Source organism: Pelophylax lessonae, assembly GCF_965119305.1.
Source record: "Pelophylax lessonae genome assembly, chromosome: 5".
Taxonomy (NCBI): Eukaryota; Metazoa; Chordata; class Amphibia; order Anura; family Ranidae; genus Pelophylax; species Pelophylax lessonae.
Window position 1 is genome coordinate 443,507,264 of NC_138772.1, and position 20,492 is coordinate 443,527,755.

Here is a 20,492-nt window from a genome sequence, read left to right on the forward strand (position 1 = left end):
GAATAGCCTTTGTTTCACAATCCTCTCAAGGCTGCGGTTATCCCTGTTGCTTGTGCACCTTTTTCTACCTTACTTTTTCCTTCCACTCAACTTTTCATTAATATGCTTGGATACAGCACTCTGTGAACAGCCAGCAATGACCTTTTGTGACTTACCCTCCTGGTGGAGGGTGTCAATGACTGTCTTCTGGACAACTGTCAAGTCAGCAATCTTACCAATGAACCAGACTGTGAGATAATTTTAATGCTCAGGGACCTCTAACTAGAGTTGTCGCGAACATAAAAATTTCCGTTCGCGAACGGTGAGCGCAAATTTACACAAATGTTCGCGAACGGGCGAACCCCCATAGACTTCAATAGGCAGGCGAATTTTAAAACCCACAGGGACTCTTTCTGGACACAATAGTGATGGAAAAGTTGTTTCAAGGGCACTAACACCTGGACTGTGGCATGCCGGAGGGGGATCCATGGCAAAACTCCCATGGAAAATTACGTAGTTGACGCAGAGTCAGGTTTTAATCCATAAAGGGCATAAATCACCTAACATTCCTAAATTATTTGGAATAATGTGCTTTAAAACATCCAGTGTGTGTATACGATCAGGTATGATGTTGTATCGATCAGGTAGTGTAAGGGTTACGCCTGCATCACAGTGACAGACCAAACTCTGACAGACCAAGCTCCCTGTTTAATGCACCGCAAACAACCGCAAACAGTCCATTTGCACAACCGCAAACTCCCCATTTGCACAAGGTTGGATACCAAGCTAGCCATGTCCCGTTCCTTGTCCTCACTGACGTCATTGAAGGTCTCTTCCTCCACCCAGCCATGTACAACACCAAGGGTCCCCGAAAGGTGACAACAAGCCCCCTGGGACGCCTGCTGTGGTTGGTCTTCCACCGCCTCAAAGCCACCTTCCTCCTCTGACTCCTCTTTTTCAGACTCCGCTCTCTGCATTGCTGCAGGTTCAGCAATCGACGACGACAAGGCTGCTTCTGGTGGTGATGGTGACCACAACTCTTCCTCTTCATGCTCATCTACGGCCTGATCCAGCACTCTTCTCAGGGCACGCTTCAGAAAAAACGCATATGGGATGAGGTAGATGATGTTGCCTTGGGTTTGACTGACCAGGTTTGTCACCTCCGCAAAAGGACGCATGAGCCTACAGCCATTGTGCATGAGCATTCAGTAACGCGGCCAAAAAATACCCAGCTCCGCAGAGGCTGTCCACTTTTTTTTGAATTAAAAAAATCTGTTCTTACCAGTTTAATCTCTGTTTTGTCCCCTATCAGGGGCCGGTGTATGGAAGAGATTTTAGGAACCGGGAGATGGTTGGTCGGTCCTCTTACTTCCAATTTGGGGCACTGCGCGTGCGCCGTGCAATGTACTGTGCCACCCTATATGAGTGGTGTGTTAAGTAGTACTATTCTTATCAGTTTAATCCCTGTTACATCCCCTATCAGGGGCCGGTGTATGGAATAGATTTTAGGAACCGGGAGATGGAAAAAGATGGTTGGTCGGTCCTCTTACTTCCAATTTGGGGCACTGCGCGTGCGCCGTGCAATGTACTGTGCCACCCTATATGAGTCGTGTGCACACAGTACAGTCTGTGGGCCTGTGGCCTCTCACACACGGGCAGGAAACTGCAATATATACTGTGTATATATATATATATATATATATATATAAAAAAAAAAGCAGACTCCTGTACCAGCCTAAAAAGGTCTTTTTGGGGTGCTATCAGGACGCTGTCCTTAAAGCAGATGAGTCTTTTAGGACTGGAGTGGACACAGAACACTGGTCTAGCTATTAATTCAGCAGCAGCAGCACTCTCCCTGCTCTAACTAACACTGCAGCTTCAGAATATTAGTGATACTCTGCGTGCAAGGTACTGTGCCACCCTATATGAGTGGTGTGCACACAGTACAGTCTGTGGGCCTGTGGCCTCTCACACACGGGCAGGCAACTGCAATATATATATATATATATATATATATATATATATATATATATATATATATATATATAAAAGCAGACTGATGTACCAGCCCTAAAAAGGGCTTTTTGGGGTGCTGTCAGGATGCTGTCCTTACAGCAGATGAGTCTTTGAGGACTGGAGTGGATACAGAACACTGGCCTAGCTATTAATTCAGCAGCAGCAGCAGCACTCTCCCTGCTCTAACTAACACTGCAGCTTCAGAATGAATCTAAGATTGATGCTGTCTTTGCTTTTTTATAGGAGGTGGGAGGGTGTGGGAGGGAGAGTATGCTGATTGGCTGGAATGTGTCTGCTGACTGTGAGGTACAGGGTCAAAGTTTGCTTAATGATGACGTATAGGGGGCGGACCGAACATCGCATATGTTCGCCCGCTGCGGGGAACGCAAACAAGCGATGTTCGCCAGGAACTGTTCGCCGGCAAATAGTTCAGGACATCTCTAACAGGTGTTTTGAGTAAATTAGCTGATTAGAGTGTGACACTATGAGTCTACAATATTGAACTTTTTCAAAATATTTTTAATTTTTTGAGATATTGAATTTGGGGTTTTCACTAGCTGTAAGCCATAATCATCAAAATTAAAAGAGAAAAATGCTTGAAATATTTCACTTTTTGAATTGAATTACTTAAATAATTTAACTTTTTGATGATATTCTAATTTTTTGAGATGCGCCTGTATATTATTTATTAGTGTTATGGTTTAAATTGTGACTGATGACATGAAAAAACAAGATCCGGAAGATGCATCTTTTTCATTATTAATAATAGCTAATCTTCTGTATTTGCCCATATTAAGCCTACAAGTGGCACTTCAACCTTCAAGTATGATCTTGTTTTTGAATAACATGATTAACTTAGGATGTATTAAGTGAGGACATGTGCAGAATTTCTTGTTACCATAATTAACTTAATTTCACTTAATTTGAAGGCGATTGAAAAATAGCAAAGCATCCACAGATGGGCACCGCTATCTCTTCCGAGGCCGGATTAACACTGAAGTGATGGAGGTTGAGAATGTTGACGATGGAACAGGTGTGTATACAAGTAATATCAACAAAATGATGGTCATTTCTGAGCAATCAAACGCTTCCCACTGAGCTAGCTGGCAGGTGAGTCAATGTAACACATGCCATTTCATCAATCAAAACAGCTCAATGTCAGAGATGGTCAAGAAATGCTGTTTAAAGGGCACAGTCAGATATAAAAAGAAATTAGTCAGTCTATAATCCTACTCCTTTTTTAAAATGGTTGAAATGAAACATTTGGTTTATTACAGATAAGTAAAATTTTTATTTTACTTTACTTTTTTTGTTTGCAATATGTAAACTGGTAATATTATATTTCCTAAGGTGAACGTTGTGATTGTCAGAATGTGAGTTTTATTTTATACTTTTAGCGTGTTGTGCCTGCTTTTTTTACAGGCAGGTTTGAAGAGATTGCCTGGCTCGCAATCTAAGCACTACTTCATTCCAAAGCTGTTCTATCTGGTTGAGGTCAGGACTCTGTGCAGGCCAGTCAAGTTCCTCCACCCCAAACTCGCTCGTCCATGTCTTTATGGACCTTGCTTTGTGCACTGGTGCGCAGTCATGTTGGAATAGGAAGGGCCAACCCCAAACTATTCCCACAAAGTAGGAAGCATGAAATTGTCCAAAAATGTCTTGGTATGCTGACTCCTTAAGAGTTTACTTTTCTGAAACTATGGGGGGTCAAGCCCAACCCCTGAAAAACAACCCCACACCATAATCCCCTTCCACCAAATTATTTGGACCAGTGCACAAAGCAAACTCCATAAAGACATGGATGAGCACGTTTTGGGTGGAGGAACTTGACTGACCTTCACAGAGTCCTGACCTAAACCCGATAGAACACCTTTTGGGATGAATTTGAGTGCAGACTGCAAGAAAGGCCTTCTCTCCAACAACAGTGCATTACTTTTCAAATGCGCTTTTTGGAAGAGCGGTCAAACATTCCCATCGACACACTCCTAAATCTTGTAGACAGCCTTCCCAGAAAATTTAAGGTGTTATAGCTGCAAAGGGTGGGCCAAATCAATATTGAACCCTACGGATTAGGACTGGGATGCCATTAATGTTCATGTACGTGTAAAGGCCGGTGTCCCAATACTTTTGGTAATATAGTGTATCTAACTATACAAGTTGCACTAAACTAAAATGTAATACATTTAAGACACTAGTTCTATTGTGACCTGGACACAAACTCTAAATGTATGTCCAACTTGTCATTATCTAGTTAAACATTGTTTTTTGCAAACATTATTCCACAAATCCAATGCCTACATGATGAAGACATTTGTAGCGTGTCAGACTGCCAATTGGTTCTAAATAGTCAAACATGGAGCTTAGTGCAACGGTTCCTAGAATTTGTCATGCTATGTTGTACAGTTGCTGTACAGTACATTGCATCTGAGTTTCTAATTAAGCTTTAGTCCTAATAACAGACATCTTTTTTTAGACCACAAGTGTATTGATCTACTATATATTAGAAATATGACTCCAGTTTCAATTTATTAGCATTTAATTGTTCTGTAAAGAAGCACCTGCAATGCTAATTAATGTTTTTAATTGTGCAGATAAAATATATTGCTCACCAAAAACAAAACATTATGACAGCTATGTGTGATAGAGGAACAACAAATTGCCCTGCCTTTTGACCTGAGGTATCATAACCCTCATCATAATTGAATTTCTTATTATAAAAGTTGTACCAGTCCTGACAGCAAATTATTTACTTGTTTAATACACAATTATAAATAACTTCCCTAGGATAAGGCACTAGTACATTACATTTGCTTCCAATATTTCATTCCCTAAGCAGGTGCAATTATTATCCAATTATTACTGATTTCTTTCAACAATATTTTTACAATGCACCAAATATGAAGCCAACCTACAAAATTAAAACCGACCAAGGTCATAGTATTTAACACTGTTTAAAGTGATTGTAAAGTCTCTCTTTTTTTTTAATAACAAACATGTTATACTTACCTGCTCTGTGCAGTTGGTTTTGCACAGGGTAGCCCAGATCCTCCTCTTCTCGGGTCCCTCTTCGCTGCTCCTGGCCCCTCCCTCCTGTCAAGTACCCCCACAGCAAGCAGCTTGTTATAGGGACATCCGAGCCAAGTGGCAGCTCCTTGTGTCCATTTAGACACGGAGCTGCCGTTCGGTCCCACCACTCCCTCTCCTGATTGGCTAACTGATTTTGATTGACAGTCACAGGAGCCATAGGCGCTGTGGCTGTGTCTCAGCCAATCAGGAGGGAGAGTCTTGGGCGGCTGAGGGACTCGTGGACATTGCTGAACAGAGATGGGACCCAGGTAAGTATTATGGGGGGTGGGGGGGATGGCTGGGGAGGCTGCTGCACACAGAAGGCTTTTTATCATAATGCATAGAATGTATTAAGATAAAAAACCTTCTGACTTTACAACTTCTTTAACCTCCCTGGCGGTCTGATCATGCCAGTATTTTTGAATGTCAAAGCTGTACATTGTTTTGCATGGAAATCTGTTCTTTTATATTGTAGGCCTGTAATTCTTAGGAATAAAACAGTAAAAGTGAATAAAAAATATGAATACATTATTTAATCAATTACATGAATAAATTATTAATAAAAAATGATTAATAAAAAGAAAAGGAATAAAACAGTAAAAGTGCAGGCAGGGCACTGGACAAAGCACTAGGGAAAAAACTGAGGGGAAATGGTTTGATACAGTAATATAATCCTAACAGATTATAATGTATAATGTCATGTTTTGTGTACTTTTTTTAAATTTTCTGCCTGGTTCCGCCATCCTGCGTCGCGGCGCTCGCAGGGAAGGGACCCTGGAAGACGGATGTCAGCGTTCTATCAGAATACCGCTACCTATCAGATTCTGCAACCGGAAGTGACATTCGGAAAGAAAAACTTACTGTATATGCACCATGAGTTCCAACATGGCCACTATGCGTTCCAATAGCTTTCCTAATGTGACAGAAAACGAAGCAGCGCCGGACATCTTACACCGACGCAAGTCTTGAATTTTAGATTTATTTTACCAGTAAACTGACCTTATAGACTGAATAATAGTATTATGTTTCTATTATTATTGTAATATAGTAAATATAGCAAGAAACCTGCAGGTAGAAGATGGCAACGTCCATCTTGGTACACCCCACACTGCTCAGCGACAAAATGATTATATAGTGAAAAAGACTATTTCACTCGGTCGCGGTAAAATAGTCTATTTCAGTATAAAAGATGAGTTTACTGCAAAAATAAGTCTAAAATTCAGTAGTTGCATGGTTGGAAGAACATATCTGCTGCTGCTGCTTCCTGTTCTGTTACATTAGGAAAGCTATTGGAATCCATAGTGCCCATGCTGGAACGCATAGTGCCCATGTTGGAACGCATGGCGCAGGCGCAGTAAGTTTTCTCGGCCGTCACTTCCGGTGGCAGAATCTGATAGGTATCGGTATTCTTATTGAACAAAGGCATCGGCCAGAGGACATTGGGGAATTGTAGGGACAAGGTAGGTTTCACTACAGGGTAATCCCGAGTGTGGCTCGGGGTTACCGCTTTTGGTACTGAAAATGAACCCCGAGCCACACTGGGAGGTTAAGGATAATGATTTAGAATAAAAAAACATTTGTTGGAAGGCTAGTGCAGGAACTTTATGGATATCCTATTATTATTGGAGGTGGGGAAGTAATTGACTGGAATAACTGGATTCTTAGAGTTGATAGCTTCTGTATGCCAAAGGATATTAAATGTCTCCTTGGTTCCTAACTAAGATAATCTGATATTGAAGCGCCACACCAAAATGGATCTTCCAGGTACAGATTTATCACAAAGCCAACACATTTGGTGGGTCATAAAGTGCCACGTTCATCAGGGCTTTAGTAGAGGTACTAAGTACTGGACTTAGTAGAAACATGAATACACAATGTTTTTTTTTTTTTACTACATTTTTTGTTGACACACAGAGCCTACCAGGAACTGGTTGAAGTAGCTTTGTAAAATGTTAGATAATAGCCATTGGCAGGGCCTGTCCTGTAGTCTCCAGTTTATGTACACTGCCTGATTGCCAGCAGTTGGCTGCTCCTTTTCTGATTCCTTTGGGAAAGTCAGAAATTCTTTCATATGAAGATCCATGATGCTCAACTACACTGCACAGTGCATGAGCATCATGGGAAATGTAGTTCCAAAACATCTGGGGTGCCAAGGTTTGCCATCACTGCGTCTAAACTGTCAGCTGATATTATCTTTGCTGCTGTTATTATCTTATCATACTATGTAACTATCCCTATAAATGGTTAATGACTGAGTTTGCTAAGTTCCTGTAAGTTTGGAAAAAATTATACCAAGAAAATAATGAATATATTTGTGCTTTCATTCAGAGGTAAAAAGCTAGGACTACACTGGCAATTAAATCTCTTTGCTACTGAGAGATTTACCCACTGGTTGATGCTCATTCCTTTAGCAGCACATTGGATTTGGTGTGCTGTACATAAGGCAACTGCCAACAAATAGATAAATCTCTCAGTGGCATTTATTCACCAGTGAAGTCCTAACTTTAGACATAAAGGTACAAATATTGTTGCTGACTACATGCATCATACATACTAGGGGGAGTACAACTGGGGGAATCAATGGTGAAGAAGAATCTCAGTGTTCTGGTAGATCATAAGCTTAATAATAGCATGCAATGCCAAGCAGCAGTTTCCAAAGCAAGCAAAGTAATTTCTTGTATTAGGAGATGCATGGACTCCAGAGAGAGAGATATCATTTTGGCCCCGTACAAATCATTAAGACCTAATTTGGAACATGCACTTCAGTTTTGAGCACCCGTTCATGAAAAGGGGAACTGGAGAATGTGCAGAGAAGGGCAACCAAACTGATAAGAGGCATGGAGGAGCTCAGCTATGAGGAAAGATTAGAGGACCTGAATTTATTCTCTCTTGAGAAGAGGAGATTAAGGGGGGATATGATCAACATGTATAAAAACATAAGGGGTCTATATGGTGAACTTGGTGTTGAGTTATTCACTTTAAGGTCATCACAAAGAACAAGGGGGCACTCTTTATCTCTGGAGGAAAAGATATTTAATCTCTAAATATGGAAAGGCTTCTTCACAGTAAGAGCTGTGAAATTGTGGAATAGACTTCCTTAAGCTCGGTCCAGCTCAGTAGATTGCTTTAAAAAAGCCTGGAGCCTTTCTAAATGTACATAATATGCATGGATACTAATATTTATAGGTAAAGTTGATCCAGAGAATATCCGATTGCCTCTTGGGGGTTTAGGAAGGAAATTGTTCCCATGGTGGAGAAAACTGGATCATGCTTTCATGCTTTGCTGTTTTTTTTTTTTTGCCTTCCTCTGTGTATCAACTGTGGATATAGGATTGTGTATATAGGATTCTACTATTTCTTATCCCCTTTTATTGGTTGAACTAGATGGACCTGTATCTTTTTTCAACCAGACTAACTAGTAACTATGTAACTATATATAACATTGAAGTCAGGTCTCCTAATATATAATTTTTATCATTGTGATGATGTTATCATGCATATTGTAAAATTAGTATCTTTAGCAGCACACATTTGTATAATGATAATCGTGTCCTTTATTCACATAAAACAGCAGGCATCACAGGCCGACATTTCGGGACCTCTTAGGATCCGTTTGTTAAATCAGAGTGGTCCTCATGATCATCTCTCAAGCATATAGTGGCATAGGGATTGTTCAGTTGCTAGGTGTAGGACCTCTAGGGATTCTGTCACTGTTGGACTGGAAGTAAAATCCATAGAATATAATTTCAACTCATAAACTTTATCCAAAATATATTTGCATATCTGCCAACTCAGCATATATTTGTGTTGTTAAAACAGGTTCAGTGAGGCTATAAATGCTCCACATAAAGCAGCAGTTTAGAACACCGTAATTGCCAGGTTGCCAGTCTAGACACAAATGCAGAACCCATCCATGGGTCATTTTCTTGTGTTACTTCACATTAAAATAAAGTATGCCAATACATAGTAATTAGAGTTTCATCTGTCAGTATTATAAAGAGAAGATCCAAATTTTCGTTTGCATTATTATTCCTATAAGTGTACAACGTCAAATATAAAAAATGTCTGTATACATTAAAAGTGTTTCATAACAGCCAGATTCGTTGTAGTTGGGATGGCAGACATTGTGCCTCTTAGTTCTGGAATGTGGTTACACAATAGAGCAGACAATTGTGCATTTTTCTCCCTGGAAACATACAAACACACATCTGCCTGGGAACAGGCAAGCAGCATGGAGATGGAATATTTAGTCATCCGCTTCCTGATGGACTCAATAATAAATTGTAGAGAAGAGGAAGCTGACATTTCCCAGCTTGTGTGCACAAGACTTGGCCCTATTTTGACTTGTCTGCACATTAAAAAAAAGTAATTGGGCTATATTTATAAATGGGCTGGTGAACCCAGGTCTAGATTTGCTTGTACGTTTGCTGGCAACATATTTTACAGTTTTAATGTGATGAATATTCTCAACCTGGCAGATATTTAAATTACAGCAGTAAGGCCTCGTGCACACAGGGCGTTTTTACAGCTGCTTTTAGGAGCGTCAGGCGCCAGCTTAGTGAAGCATAAGGTTTATTAATACAAAAAACACATAGTGACTTACTCTTAGGTAAGTAAAGGCCGGTACGGTAGGTGAATGGGATCATCCATCTTCTTGTCCTGGATACCGTTGCAGAAAGGAGGGGTGCGGGGTGCTGGTGGTGCGTGGAGGCTGTTGTCTGGCAGCCTGTCTGATGGTGCTGTGGTGGTGGAGGACTCTCAGTGGGGCTCCACTTCCTACTTCCTGTCAGCCCGACATCACTTCCTGTGAGGCGGAAGGAAAGATGGGCGTTGCTAGCTTTCGGAGCATCCGTGCTTCTTCATTAGGCGGTGGGAGGTCTAGATTTGCTTGTACGTTTGCTGGCAACATATTTTACAGTTTTAATGTGATGAATATTCTCAACCTGGCAGATATTTATATTACAGCAGTAAGGCCTCATGCACACAGGGCGTTTTTACAGCTGCTTTTAGGAGCGTCAGGCGTTTTTTTTTTTGCAGCTTAAAAAGGCCCCTCCATGTTATTTTATGGCCTCATGCGTACACAGGCTTTTAAGAGCTTTAAGTGGCATAGGAGTTTTAAGCTGTAAAAAAAAAAACCCAGGGCCAGTGCGTTCTGGAGCAGCAGCGTTAAACTGTAAAAACGCTTGATGCTGCTAAAGGCTGCTATTACATACATACAGCGTTAGGCCACGTCAGACATAGTAGTTGGATTTGAGGTTGGAAAATAGAAGAGGGCAGAGAAAGGCTGCTAAATGCTAACGCTGCTAAACGTGTGTAGCACTGCCCCCTTAGGAGCTGCTGGTTTTTCACACTTTTGGATTCCCCTGGGTTACCCGTAGCAACTGCATGCAGAATCTTAACACTTTACTTTCTTGGCTCAGTCAATAAACAGTCTAGGCGTTGTTGTTTTTGTTGTTTTATTTGATATTGGGATGGGAGAAGGGATGAGTGGGATACTCGAACACTTGAACTATTCACAATGCTGAGGACTTCTATCTGAGAATGCGGCCAGGCCGCAGCTTCATCCTGTCAAAAGATGAATCTGAGGTAACATTCCTTTTAGTACTTATCTTCAGGGCACACACCTAGTACCCCCTTTCTATCCACCAGCTGACACCCATCCACTGACTACTCTGCTCCGGAGTGGCCCCCTTCCTGGTCAGGCCCTTAGACACGATCCTCTGTACTTACGATACTGCTTTCTAGGTTCTCCAGTGCCTCAACTCCTCCTAGTCAGCTCTCCTGGACCTCTGGGTTCACCTCCACACTTTTGGCTCACCAGGCTGACTGCCCGTGACCATACACCAACCACTGCAGAAGAGGAGGCAGCTGTCACTCTCCGTCCAGGACTCTGCTCACCAGCCAAAGACCTTGAGCACATGTGCCCATGGCTTTTTATACTACACCCCACAATGCACCAAGACAGCAGTCTTGTGCCAATTACTGAGGCTGTATCAAAGCCTCTGTGTCCATTGGTCAGGTTTCCCCCACTGTGCAATGTGCCTCCCCATTGGACCAGTGGGGACATTCCCTCAGACCACATGAATCGCACACTGAGCACATTGAGCAGACCTATCTCTCAGATCCTGCTCCCTGTTAAGCAGAGTGCAATATAGAATTTACATGCTGCTCCTCTGATAGACAGACAGAGCCAAAAACTATACTCACTGTCTAGCACCTATCTAAGAGGGTCCTACACGTGGCTAAAACGTGCATTAATGCCAATACAAAACGCTTCTAAAAGCACGTTTTTACAGCTGCTTTTTCCTGGCGTCAGAACTGGCTTTGCAGCTCGTTTTTTGAAATGCCCTGTGTGCATGAGGTCTAAATGTATTGCCTGCGTTACCCATTGTGCTGAATGTGTGTTTTTGACAGCAGCCCAGCATTTGGAGGGTTAACATTTAAACTTTTTTACTTAATAAAAAAATATAAATAAAGATGTGCTATTCCAGTGGCAAGAGGGCAATTAGCATGTGGCTGTCCCCCCCACCCCCAACCATGTTGAAACCAGCTTACTCTTTAGTATCGGCTATGATGGGGTAGGTTACTTGTACTGCATGAGGAGCACAAATTGTGTTTTCTACAAAGTATAGTTTAGCATGGAAGCACTTTGCTCTACAAAGGGAAATACCACCATGCACATTTAGTCCGCCATGACAACCACCTTCCACCCTACAGGTAAACGGTTGTCATCCTGCCTGTGTCAGGAAAACTCTAACTGATTTCTGCTACACTATTAAAACAAAATAAAAAAATGATTAATAATGTTGTATACTATACTCTAAATAAATAAATAAAATCCTCATCAATCTACTTTATTTCTGTTATTTTTTTTCTGTAAACCTATTATACGTACTAGTTTCTTTAATAGATTTAGGGCCAAATAATAATGCTGTTACTGATAATGTAGTTAATTTTATAATAGAAGTATTTTCCCCTTTTATCATTTATTTTAATCTCTTTTCTTTTTAATGCAGATTTGCAAAGTCCAACGATTTCCCGAATAGGCTGTGAATTATTGACTGTTTTTTCTGATCTTAGGATTTTCTCTCAGAAGACTTGCCTATTAGCTTAATAGCTAATTAGAATGTCTTCTAAATAAAATGAGCACTCTCTGCAAGAAATGGTCACTTCCCTGTTCTCAGGCCCTTACCATGAACTGTTTTAATTAGCATCATTTTCACAGTGGCCCTTTTTTCCCTGACTACAAATGATTCAGATTGAAATGTACTTTGTACATCTAATCTTGTATTATTACCATATATCTATAAGGTATCATTATCAATGTAATAATGGTAATAATAATGCCCCCCCCCCCCTTTTTCCACTTCTAAAAATCAGGTTAATAAAGTTCTGTAAGTTTCCATATAAATAGACAGGTTAATCATATTAGAATTATCATTTGTTGCACAGTGGTCATTTTTTCCTAGGCATTCCATAATACTAATATTGCTGCAAACTGACAATGCTGAATTCCCAAAGCTAACACTTAAGGAATGGTATCCTTATATTCAAAAGAGTGTGAGTCTAATGAAATAAAATAAAAATACAGTCACATGGCTAAAAATAGAGTGTTAAACCTTGTTAAAGCGTATGTAAACCCTAACAATAAACTTTTACTATTTGCTCCTTGTTGATCTGTTACAACTACTATTGGAAGCTTTTTGTTATAATAAGATATTAAAAAAAATTAAAAAGTTAATGCAGGGTAGATGACGCATAGGTGGATGAGACCACAGTATCCAATGTGACAGCCTGAGTGTGGAAAATCTGGCAGGAATGGCGGGTAGATAGCAGCAGCAGCACTGGTAAGCACAACAAGAAGGCAGCTCACAGTAGATGAAGGAGTCTCAAAGTAACATGAAAACAAAAACACAGGAGCGCCACTCTAAGTGCAGTAATAAAGGGATTTTGGCTTTATTAGAACAAATAGGCAACTTACAAGACAAAGGATGATAAGTGCATGTCAGACCCTCCAGGGGTCAAAGAGGCTGTAACACAAGAAGCACGTCTAGAGCTCAACAAGGTCCGTGCAGATGTCGGTTCAGATGGTGGGGAGAGCGGGCGGCTTCCAGCCCGGCACTACACGAGACCACGTGTACGAGCCGCCGAGTCCCTGGTCGGGCATGACGTCAGCACAGAGGGCATTGACTGGGCATTTCAGAGTAGCCCACGGGTCCTTTCTCAAAGCACACAGTCCTTTTATTACTGCACTTAGAGTGGCCCTCCTGTATTTTTGTATTCATGTTACTTAAAAAAAAATTAAGCTCATGTAAAAAATTGGAGCTGTCCTGTGTCTTTTGCATACCTCTTGTGTTAACTCTCCTAGTTCTTGGACTACAGAATGATTAGCCTTTATGTTGCCGAGATCTGAGAGTGGGAGTGACTGGATAGTATAGCAAAAGACTCTGGACAGGGCTGACAGCACTCAACAGAAATGGTGTGCTGTCATCCCAAAACAGGGCTTAAGAGCTGAGTGAATTTCTGGCAGATCAATGCATATTTTTGTTTACTTGTTGGGTCAGGTCTTTAAATGGATAAAATGTGGGAAAAGTGCATGGATTGTTGAGGTGTTTTACTTGTCTTTTTTTTTTTATCTTGGTTTGACATACACTTTAATTGGGCCTACAGAGACTGGCCAGCGCTGATCACACATACTGTAAGATACTGTAAGGAAATAGATCAATAAACAGATACTTCTGTATACAGATATTGACAGACACAAACTGATCAGACTGACAGTCATTTACAGAGGGGTACCCCTCTTATTAAGCCTAACAGGCTACATTAACACTGAGGTCCATTAAAAATACAGCCTATAGGCATTGGGCAGCTATCGAAAAATGATTAAATGCATTTTTTGATAGGTATAGTTTAGTGGTTTATGTACTGTCTTAAAGTTTCAGTAATTTGCAGAGTGGGCTTTCTGCATAGTTTACACTCTCCTAGGTCTTGGACTAGAGTGGGAGGGCTTCCAGAGTGGAACCAAGCCACATAACCACAAATACTGTGTACTCTATAGACATTGCCACAATTACAATATTTGGTGGTATAGTGTACTGCACACTTATTGGTGCATGCTTATGCAGTTGGCTACTAAAGCTAGCCCTTAAAGTGGTTGTAAACTTCAGACATAAAATATAAACAAAGCATATCTGTCATGGTTCTGTGTAATTCGATCCGGCGACAGATTTTGCCTCCTGCCCCAGTTGCTCGGGTTCCTGCCAATCTGCCCTGATCCTAAGTAACTCCCCGCTAAAGCCGGACCTCCCTGTTCCTCCGGCGTTTGCTTTCTCTTCAGTATACTTATATTCTGTGTGTTTGTTAGGTCTTGTCATGGTTCTCAGTATTTTCACTATGGCTGAACTCTTGTATTCCTTTTGGTTTCTGTAAGTGCATCCCTTAATTTACTGCTGCTGTGGGTGCTCTGCTCAGCATTGGTTTTTGTCATTGTGCCTCCTGCTCCTCTTTCCAGCTTGCTGTGTCCAACTCGCTCTGTGCTTTTGCTCAGCTTCCCCCGTTCTCCTGTGCTTCACGCTTGTTCTCTGCACCATCCCCCCTAGTGTCCCTTTTTAGCTTGCTGCAGTAGTCCAGGGTACCGGTACATCTGTTTAGTCATTCTTACTACTCTGACCCTGGGTTTAGAGTCCCAGGTGGTCCAATCTTCAGATTATGGCAATATCCCTCTATAGTGTGTACTTGTCTCAGTTAATGACAAGTGTCATTTCTTTTTTTTTTTTTTTAATCTTTTTTATTAAGTTTTGTATAACTTGTCATGAACATTGAGCAAGTACAATATTGAAAAGAATGGTACATAACTTTGAAATTTCCATATCAATAGGTACAGAATGCAGTGAACGATAAACAATAGACAATAGACACAAGTGCACTTAGGGAGGAACAATGATATTACTTTTCCACCCTTCAACAGTTAATTTAAGCAGATAGGGGGGGACCCAGGGTGGGCAGGAGATGCACCAAGCACTCATAGATAGTTGAGATAGGAGCGGAAGATCCTTAAGGGTCACCTTGGGGATGGCCTGAACTCCAGACACCCCAATGGGAACATCCTGTGTCCAGAGCCCCGGCCATCCTGCATATGCTCACCACGTCCCCCCCAGCACCCCCTGTTGTAACAATGGGTTCAATTTACAAAAATGATCATCCTATGAATATATAATATGACAGCTTAAATACCCGCCGAAGACAAAAATGAAATAAAATAAGCTATCCCAAGCGCTCAAAACGAGGACCACTCACCTATAAAAGTAATGGCTATGCAGCTACTTAACTAAGAAAATATGGAATAGATATATATATTAGATAGACATTACAAAATATCCCTACATATATATAGTAGCGCAAACTCATCAAAAAGATAGTGCCAAAAAATGTGCAACCCGCACAAAGTCCAATAGTTCAACAGATGTCACATAGGCAAAAAAGAAGATATCATGAACAGTCCATAATCCTTCAATATATCTCCTGGGATGACTACGTAAAGAAACGTGTTTCTCAAGGGGATCACCACCACCACCGTGCTCCGAAGGGGGGGAGGAGAAATGCCCACTCACCAGATGCTGTGGCCCAACCCACTTTCGTGTTTGAGCGTTAAGGCTTATAATGATGGTCACTGGTCCAGAGTGTCCACACCGGGAATTACACCAGCACAGTCAACAAAAGCTCAGCAGCATATGGAGAGAAAAAGCATAATCCCAATAGCGTGATACCGTTTTAAAAGGCTTTATTAAATAAAACTAAAGGTAACACACTCACATTTCTTAAATATCATCAAACGCATAATACAGTCACCATTAGGAGAGGGATGCCCTTCGGGAGATGATGTCCAGACTCCACGCCGTGGACGCAGCGCCTTCCGGGTATTCCAACCTCCTCATAAGAAATTATGTTACCTTTAGTTTTATTTGTTGACTGTGCTGGTGTAATTCCCGGTGTGGACACTCTGGACCAGTGACCATCATTATAAGCCTTAACGCTCAAACACGAAAGTGGGTTGGGCCACAGCATCTGGTGAGTGGGCATTTCTCCTCCCCCCCTTCGGAGCACGGTGGTGGTGGTGATCCCCTTGAGAAACACGTTTCTTTACGTAGTCATCCCAGGAGATATATTGAAGGATTATGGACTGTTCATGATATCTTCTTTTTTGCCTATGTGACATCTGTTGAACTATTGGACTTTGTGCGGGTTGCACATTTTTTGGCACTATCTTTTTGATGAGTTTGCGCTACTATATATATGTAGGGATATTTTGTAATGTCTATCTAATATATATATATCTATTCCAGATCATCCTATGAAGGCTGGTAAAGTGGAGCTCTTAGTCAGTGTTTTTTTTCTAATTGTGCCAGAGACGATGCCTTCCTGCACTTCGCATGAGACATATTGAACATTGCAATCATGTGTTCGAAAAGGCAGTTTTGACTGACTAGAATTTCTACATCTGACTGATTGGGGGTTGAGGAGGACTTCCAACTTCTCAGTATTAGTAGTCTTGTTGAAAGGAGAATGTGAAATATGACCGTTCTGAATTCCAAGGGAACATTATCAATACCTAGATTAAGGACTGCTAAATCAGGGTTGGGTTTGAGTATTAGTCCTGTGCTTGAGGAAATCAGTTTGAACACTTGATTCCAGAAGCTAGTAAGACTGGGACAAGTCCATAGAGAGTGGAAGAGGTTTCCAATCTGGCGATGCCCGACCCAGCAAAGTGGAGATTGAGTGGGGGACATCTTTGCTAGTCTATATGGGGTGTAGTACCATCGGTTCAAGATTTTTATGGATATTTCTCTGTGGCCGGAGCAATGCGATACCTGGATTGCAGATTTAATGGCTACTTACCATTCTAGTTGTGAGTAGGAATGGTTACGGTCTTTTTCCTATTTGATCATGGCACCTGATTTGGTGAAGTATGTTTTGGAATGGAGAAGGTTATGCAATATTGTTTTTTTCTTAGGTGTGGGTGATGTGATGTATTCCCATATTTTATGGTGTAACTCAAGTGTGGGTAGGCCCTGGGTTCTCATGCCTGTAAAATGGGCCTGTGGGGTAGATTATAAGTACATGTCACTTCCTCTAGGGATAAGGGGTATTGTTGGTCTGGATATCTTCCAAGTATCTATCTAATGCATTTTTTTTTCAGTGGTTGGGTGGATAGGTTGGGGATTAGGGAGTTCAGGGGGACCGGCGAAGGAGAAGGAGAGATAGGGTCCAATGCTTTAAAAAGTCTCCATGCCATCAGAGAGACATTTGTGGTAGGGGGTAGGTCTTTTAAATTGGGACATCGCCACATATCGGCAAACAAGAGTAGTTTTAAATCGTAGGTAGAGTTCATGGCTGCTTGACAAGTGGCATTTCTGTCTGCTGCTTCATTCCTCTGCTATCTGCATGGATCACTTCTGACACGTTTTCCTGACACCAAGAGTAAAAAGGTGACAGGGGAGGAATCCCCAGCTGATTAACAACCGCAGCTCTGCTCCTATGTACTGTGTAAAAGGGGGTGTATGCCTTCCTTCAAGTCAGTTCTCAGAGCTCTCCTAACTGAGCTCCGCGGAGTGTAGTTTCCGCTCTGCACCCCTTGTTTTCTGAAAGCTCAGACAAACTGTAGAAATACTGCACTTTGAACAGATGTAGAGGAGAGAAGACTGTAGATAAACAGGTACAAATCATGTAGGAAGATGTGTTTCATCTCTGTGTATCACTTGAGGCTAGCCAATTCACGGGGTATATTTAAGGGTTTAAAACCACTTTAAATCTGGAATTTGAAAGGGGGAGATTGAAAAAACTTGCAAACTTGAAAATTCTTCCTTGAAGTGGGAATGCACCACACTGCAAGGGCAAGCTGCTCATTCAGGTTGACGTAAGTAAATGTCCTTTTACTCTCCTCTAGAATAAATGAGTGGTTAACTTTTGCAATTGAGGGCACAGGCCTACTGCAAGGGAGAATTTTCAAATTTCCTGGAGATAAGCTTTAGATTTCTTTAGATGCGCTTGGTATCTCCTGCTCACTGCCTTCTGGCCTGCTTCTAAATTTCTTTTGGCTGGGAACAAAAGTGTTTCTGACATAATATACAAAAGCTCTAAAGCTGGCAATACACTGAGTAAATTTTGGCCAGAGTCTAATGATTTGGCCAAAATGTGATCAGTGGGTGGCCCTCTCTGCACCCCTTTATCTGACATCCTTCAAATGAAAAATTGAAAAAGCTTTGTGCAAAATTGTTGACCGAACAGTGGCCGCATCCAATCAGATGCTGGCAGTGTTCTGGTTTTCTGAATAGAATGGTTGCAGCAGGAGTTTCATTCATTTGTGCTGTCTAATGTGGATGGAGGAATCTGTTAGACTTTTTTTCATTGACCTCGCAGGTTAAACAAAGGAATTCTATGGGTGCATGGCCAGCTTTACAGTGTTTAGTGCGTATAAACAGTAAGTTTTAAATTCAAGTCATGCTTGTTTGATAGGCACCAGAAACACCAGGATACAAACACCATATGGGCTCAAGATAAACCTGCTTTGATGGGAAATTTGTGTTCCTCATAAAAAATAAAACAGAAAGCTGAACATGTTAGAAAAAAATTCCATGATGAGCTCATCTAAGAGAGCGAGAATGCATTCAATTTAAAGAATGTTTTTTCTTGTCTGAAAAAATAAATGTGTTGCTGATAATGAGCATTCAGATGTAAACTTAAAGTGAACCTGTGCCCAGATCATGCAAGCTAAAGTATTTAGAAATTCTGAACAAGCAACAAAAACACTTTAAAACAGGGCCTCCTTCCTCTCCTTAGGCAAAACTTTTTCTTTTTAACCACTTCAGCCCTGGAAGATTTTACCCCCTTCTAATGGACAATTGCATGGACGTGCGACGCTGTACCCAAATAAAATTTACGTCAATTTTCCCCACAAATAGAGCTTTCTTTTGGTGGTATTTAATCAACTGTGCGATTTTTAATTTTTGCGCTATAAACAAAAAAAAGAGCCACAATTTTGAAAAAAAAAAAAAACAATATTGTTCATATTTTGCTATGTAACATTCCCAAAAAAAAAGTAAAAAACAAAATGTTTTAACATTTTAACCACTTTACCACCGGAGGATTTTGCTGTCTTACGTCCAGGGCACTTTTTGCGATTCGGCACTGTGCGAATTTAACTGACAATTGCGCGGTCGTGCAACGCCGTACCCAAACAAAATTTACGTCCTTTTTTTCCCACAAACAGAGCTTTCTTTTGGTGGTATTTGATCCCCTGTGCGATTTTTACTTTTTGCGCTATAAACAAAAAAAGAGCGTTTATTTTGAAAAAATAACAATATTTTTCACATTTTTTTATATGAAATTCCCCCCCAAAAAAATTTAAAAATCAAAATTTTTTTTAATTTTTGGCCAATTTGTTTTCTGCTACCTATGTTTGGTAAAAAAAAAAAATCACAATAAGCGTATTGGTGATTGGTTTGCGCAAAAGTTATTGCGTTTACTAACTAAGGGAAAGATTTCTGTCATTTTTGGTGTTTTTTTTTTAATGAGTAATGGCGGCGATCTGCGATTTTTTTTGCGGGACTGCGACATTGCGGCGGACAGATCGGACCCTTGACTGACATTTTTGACACTTTTGGGGGTACCAGTGACATTTCTACAGTAATCAGTGCTATAAATATGCACTGTTACTGTAAAAATGACACTGGCAGGGAAGGGGTTAATTTTATTTAAGAGGGAGGGGTTAATGTATGCCTGGTGCTTACTAACGTGTGTGGGGGGAGGTGACTGAGTGACACAGGGACAGATCGCATGTTCAGCTATGCTGAACCCTGCAATCTGTCACTGTTTGTCACTTAGGAGATCCGCCCGCTTTGTTTACACAAGCAGGCAGATCTCCAAACTCGATTCCCCGACTCCCGCTATGACTGAAAACAGCGGGAGCAAGCCTCCGGCGGCGCGCGAGTGCCGCCCACAAGGGGAGGTGTCCAGCGATGTAGGTCTACGTCGCTGGATGGAATCAAGCCACTTTGCTGCAGTACAGTCCCAGTGACTGGTCGGCAAGTGGTTAAGCCAATTTATTTTCTGCTATATATTTTTGGTAAACAAAAATCGCAATAAGCGTATTTTGATTGGTGTGCGCAAAAGTTATCTCGTTTACTAACTACGGGAAAGATTTATGTCATTTTTATTGTTTTTTTTTTATTACTAATAATGGCGGCGATCTGCGATTTTTTGCAGGACTGTGACATTGCGGCGGACAGATCGGACCCCTAACTGACATTTTTGACACTTTTGGGGGGACCAGTGACATTACTATAGTAATCAGTGCTAAAAATATGCACTGTTACTGTAATAATGACACTGGCAGGGAAGGGGTTAACCCTATGGGTTATTAATGGGCTAAA

At 41.2% G+C, this 20,492-nt stretch overlaps 1 protein-coding gene across 1 annotated transcript in view; it reads left to right on the top strand.

Annotated features, from left to right (window-relative positions):
* Positions 1-20,492, top strand: part of PREX2 (phosphatidylinositol-3,4,5-trisphosphate dependent Rac exchange factor 2) — a 438,451-nt gene that overhangs the window by 146,284 nt on the left and 271,675 nt on the right. The window contains exon 8 of the mRNA XM_082259215.1: positions 2,925-3,028. Coding sequence (XP_082115341.1) covers positions 2,925-3,028 — 104 coding nt within the window. The remainder of the gene's footprint in view (positions 1-2,924; positions 3,029-20,492) is intronic.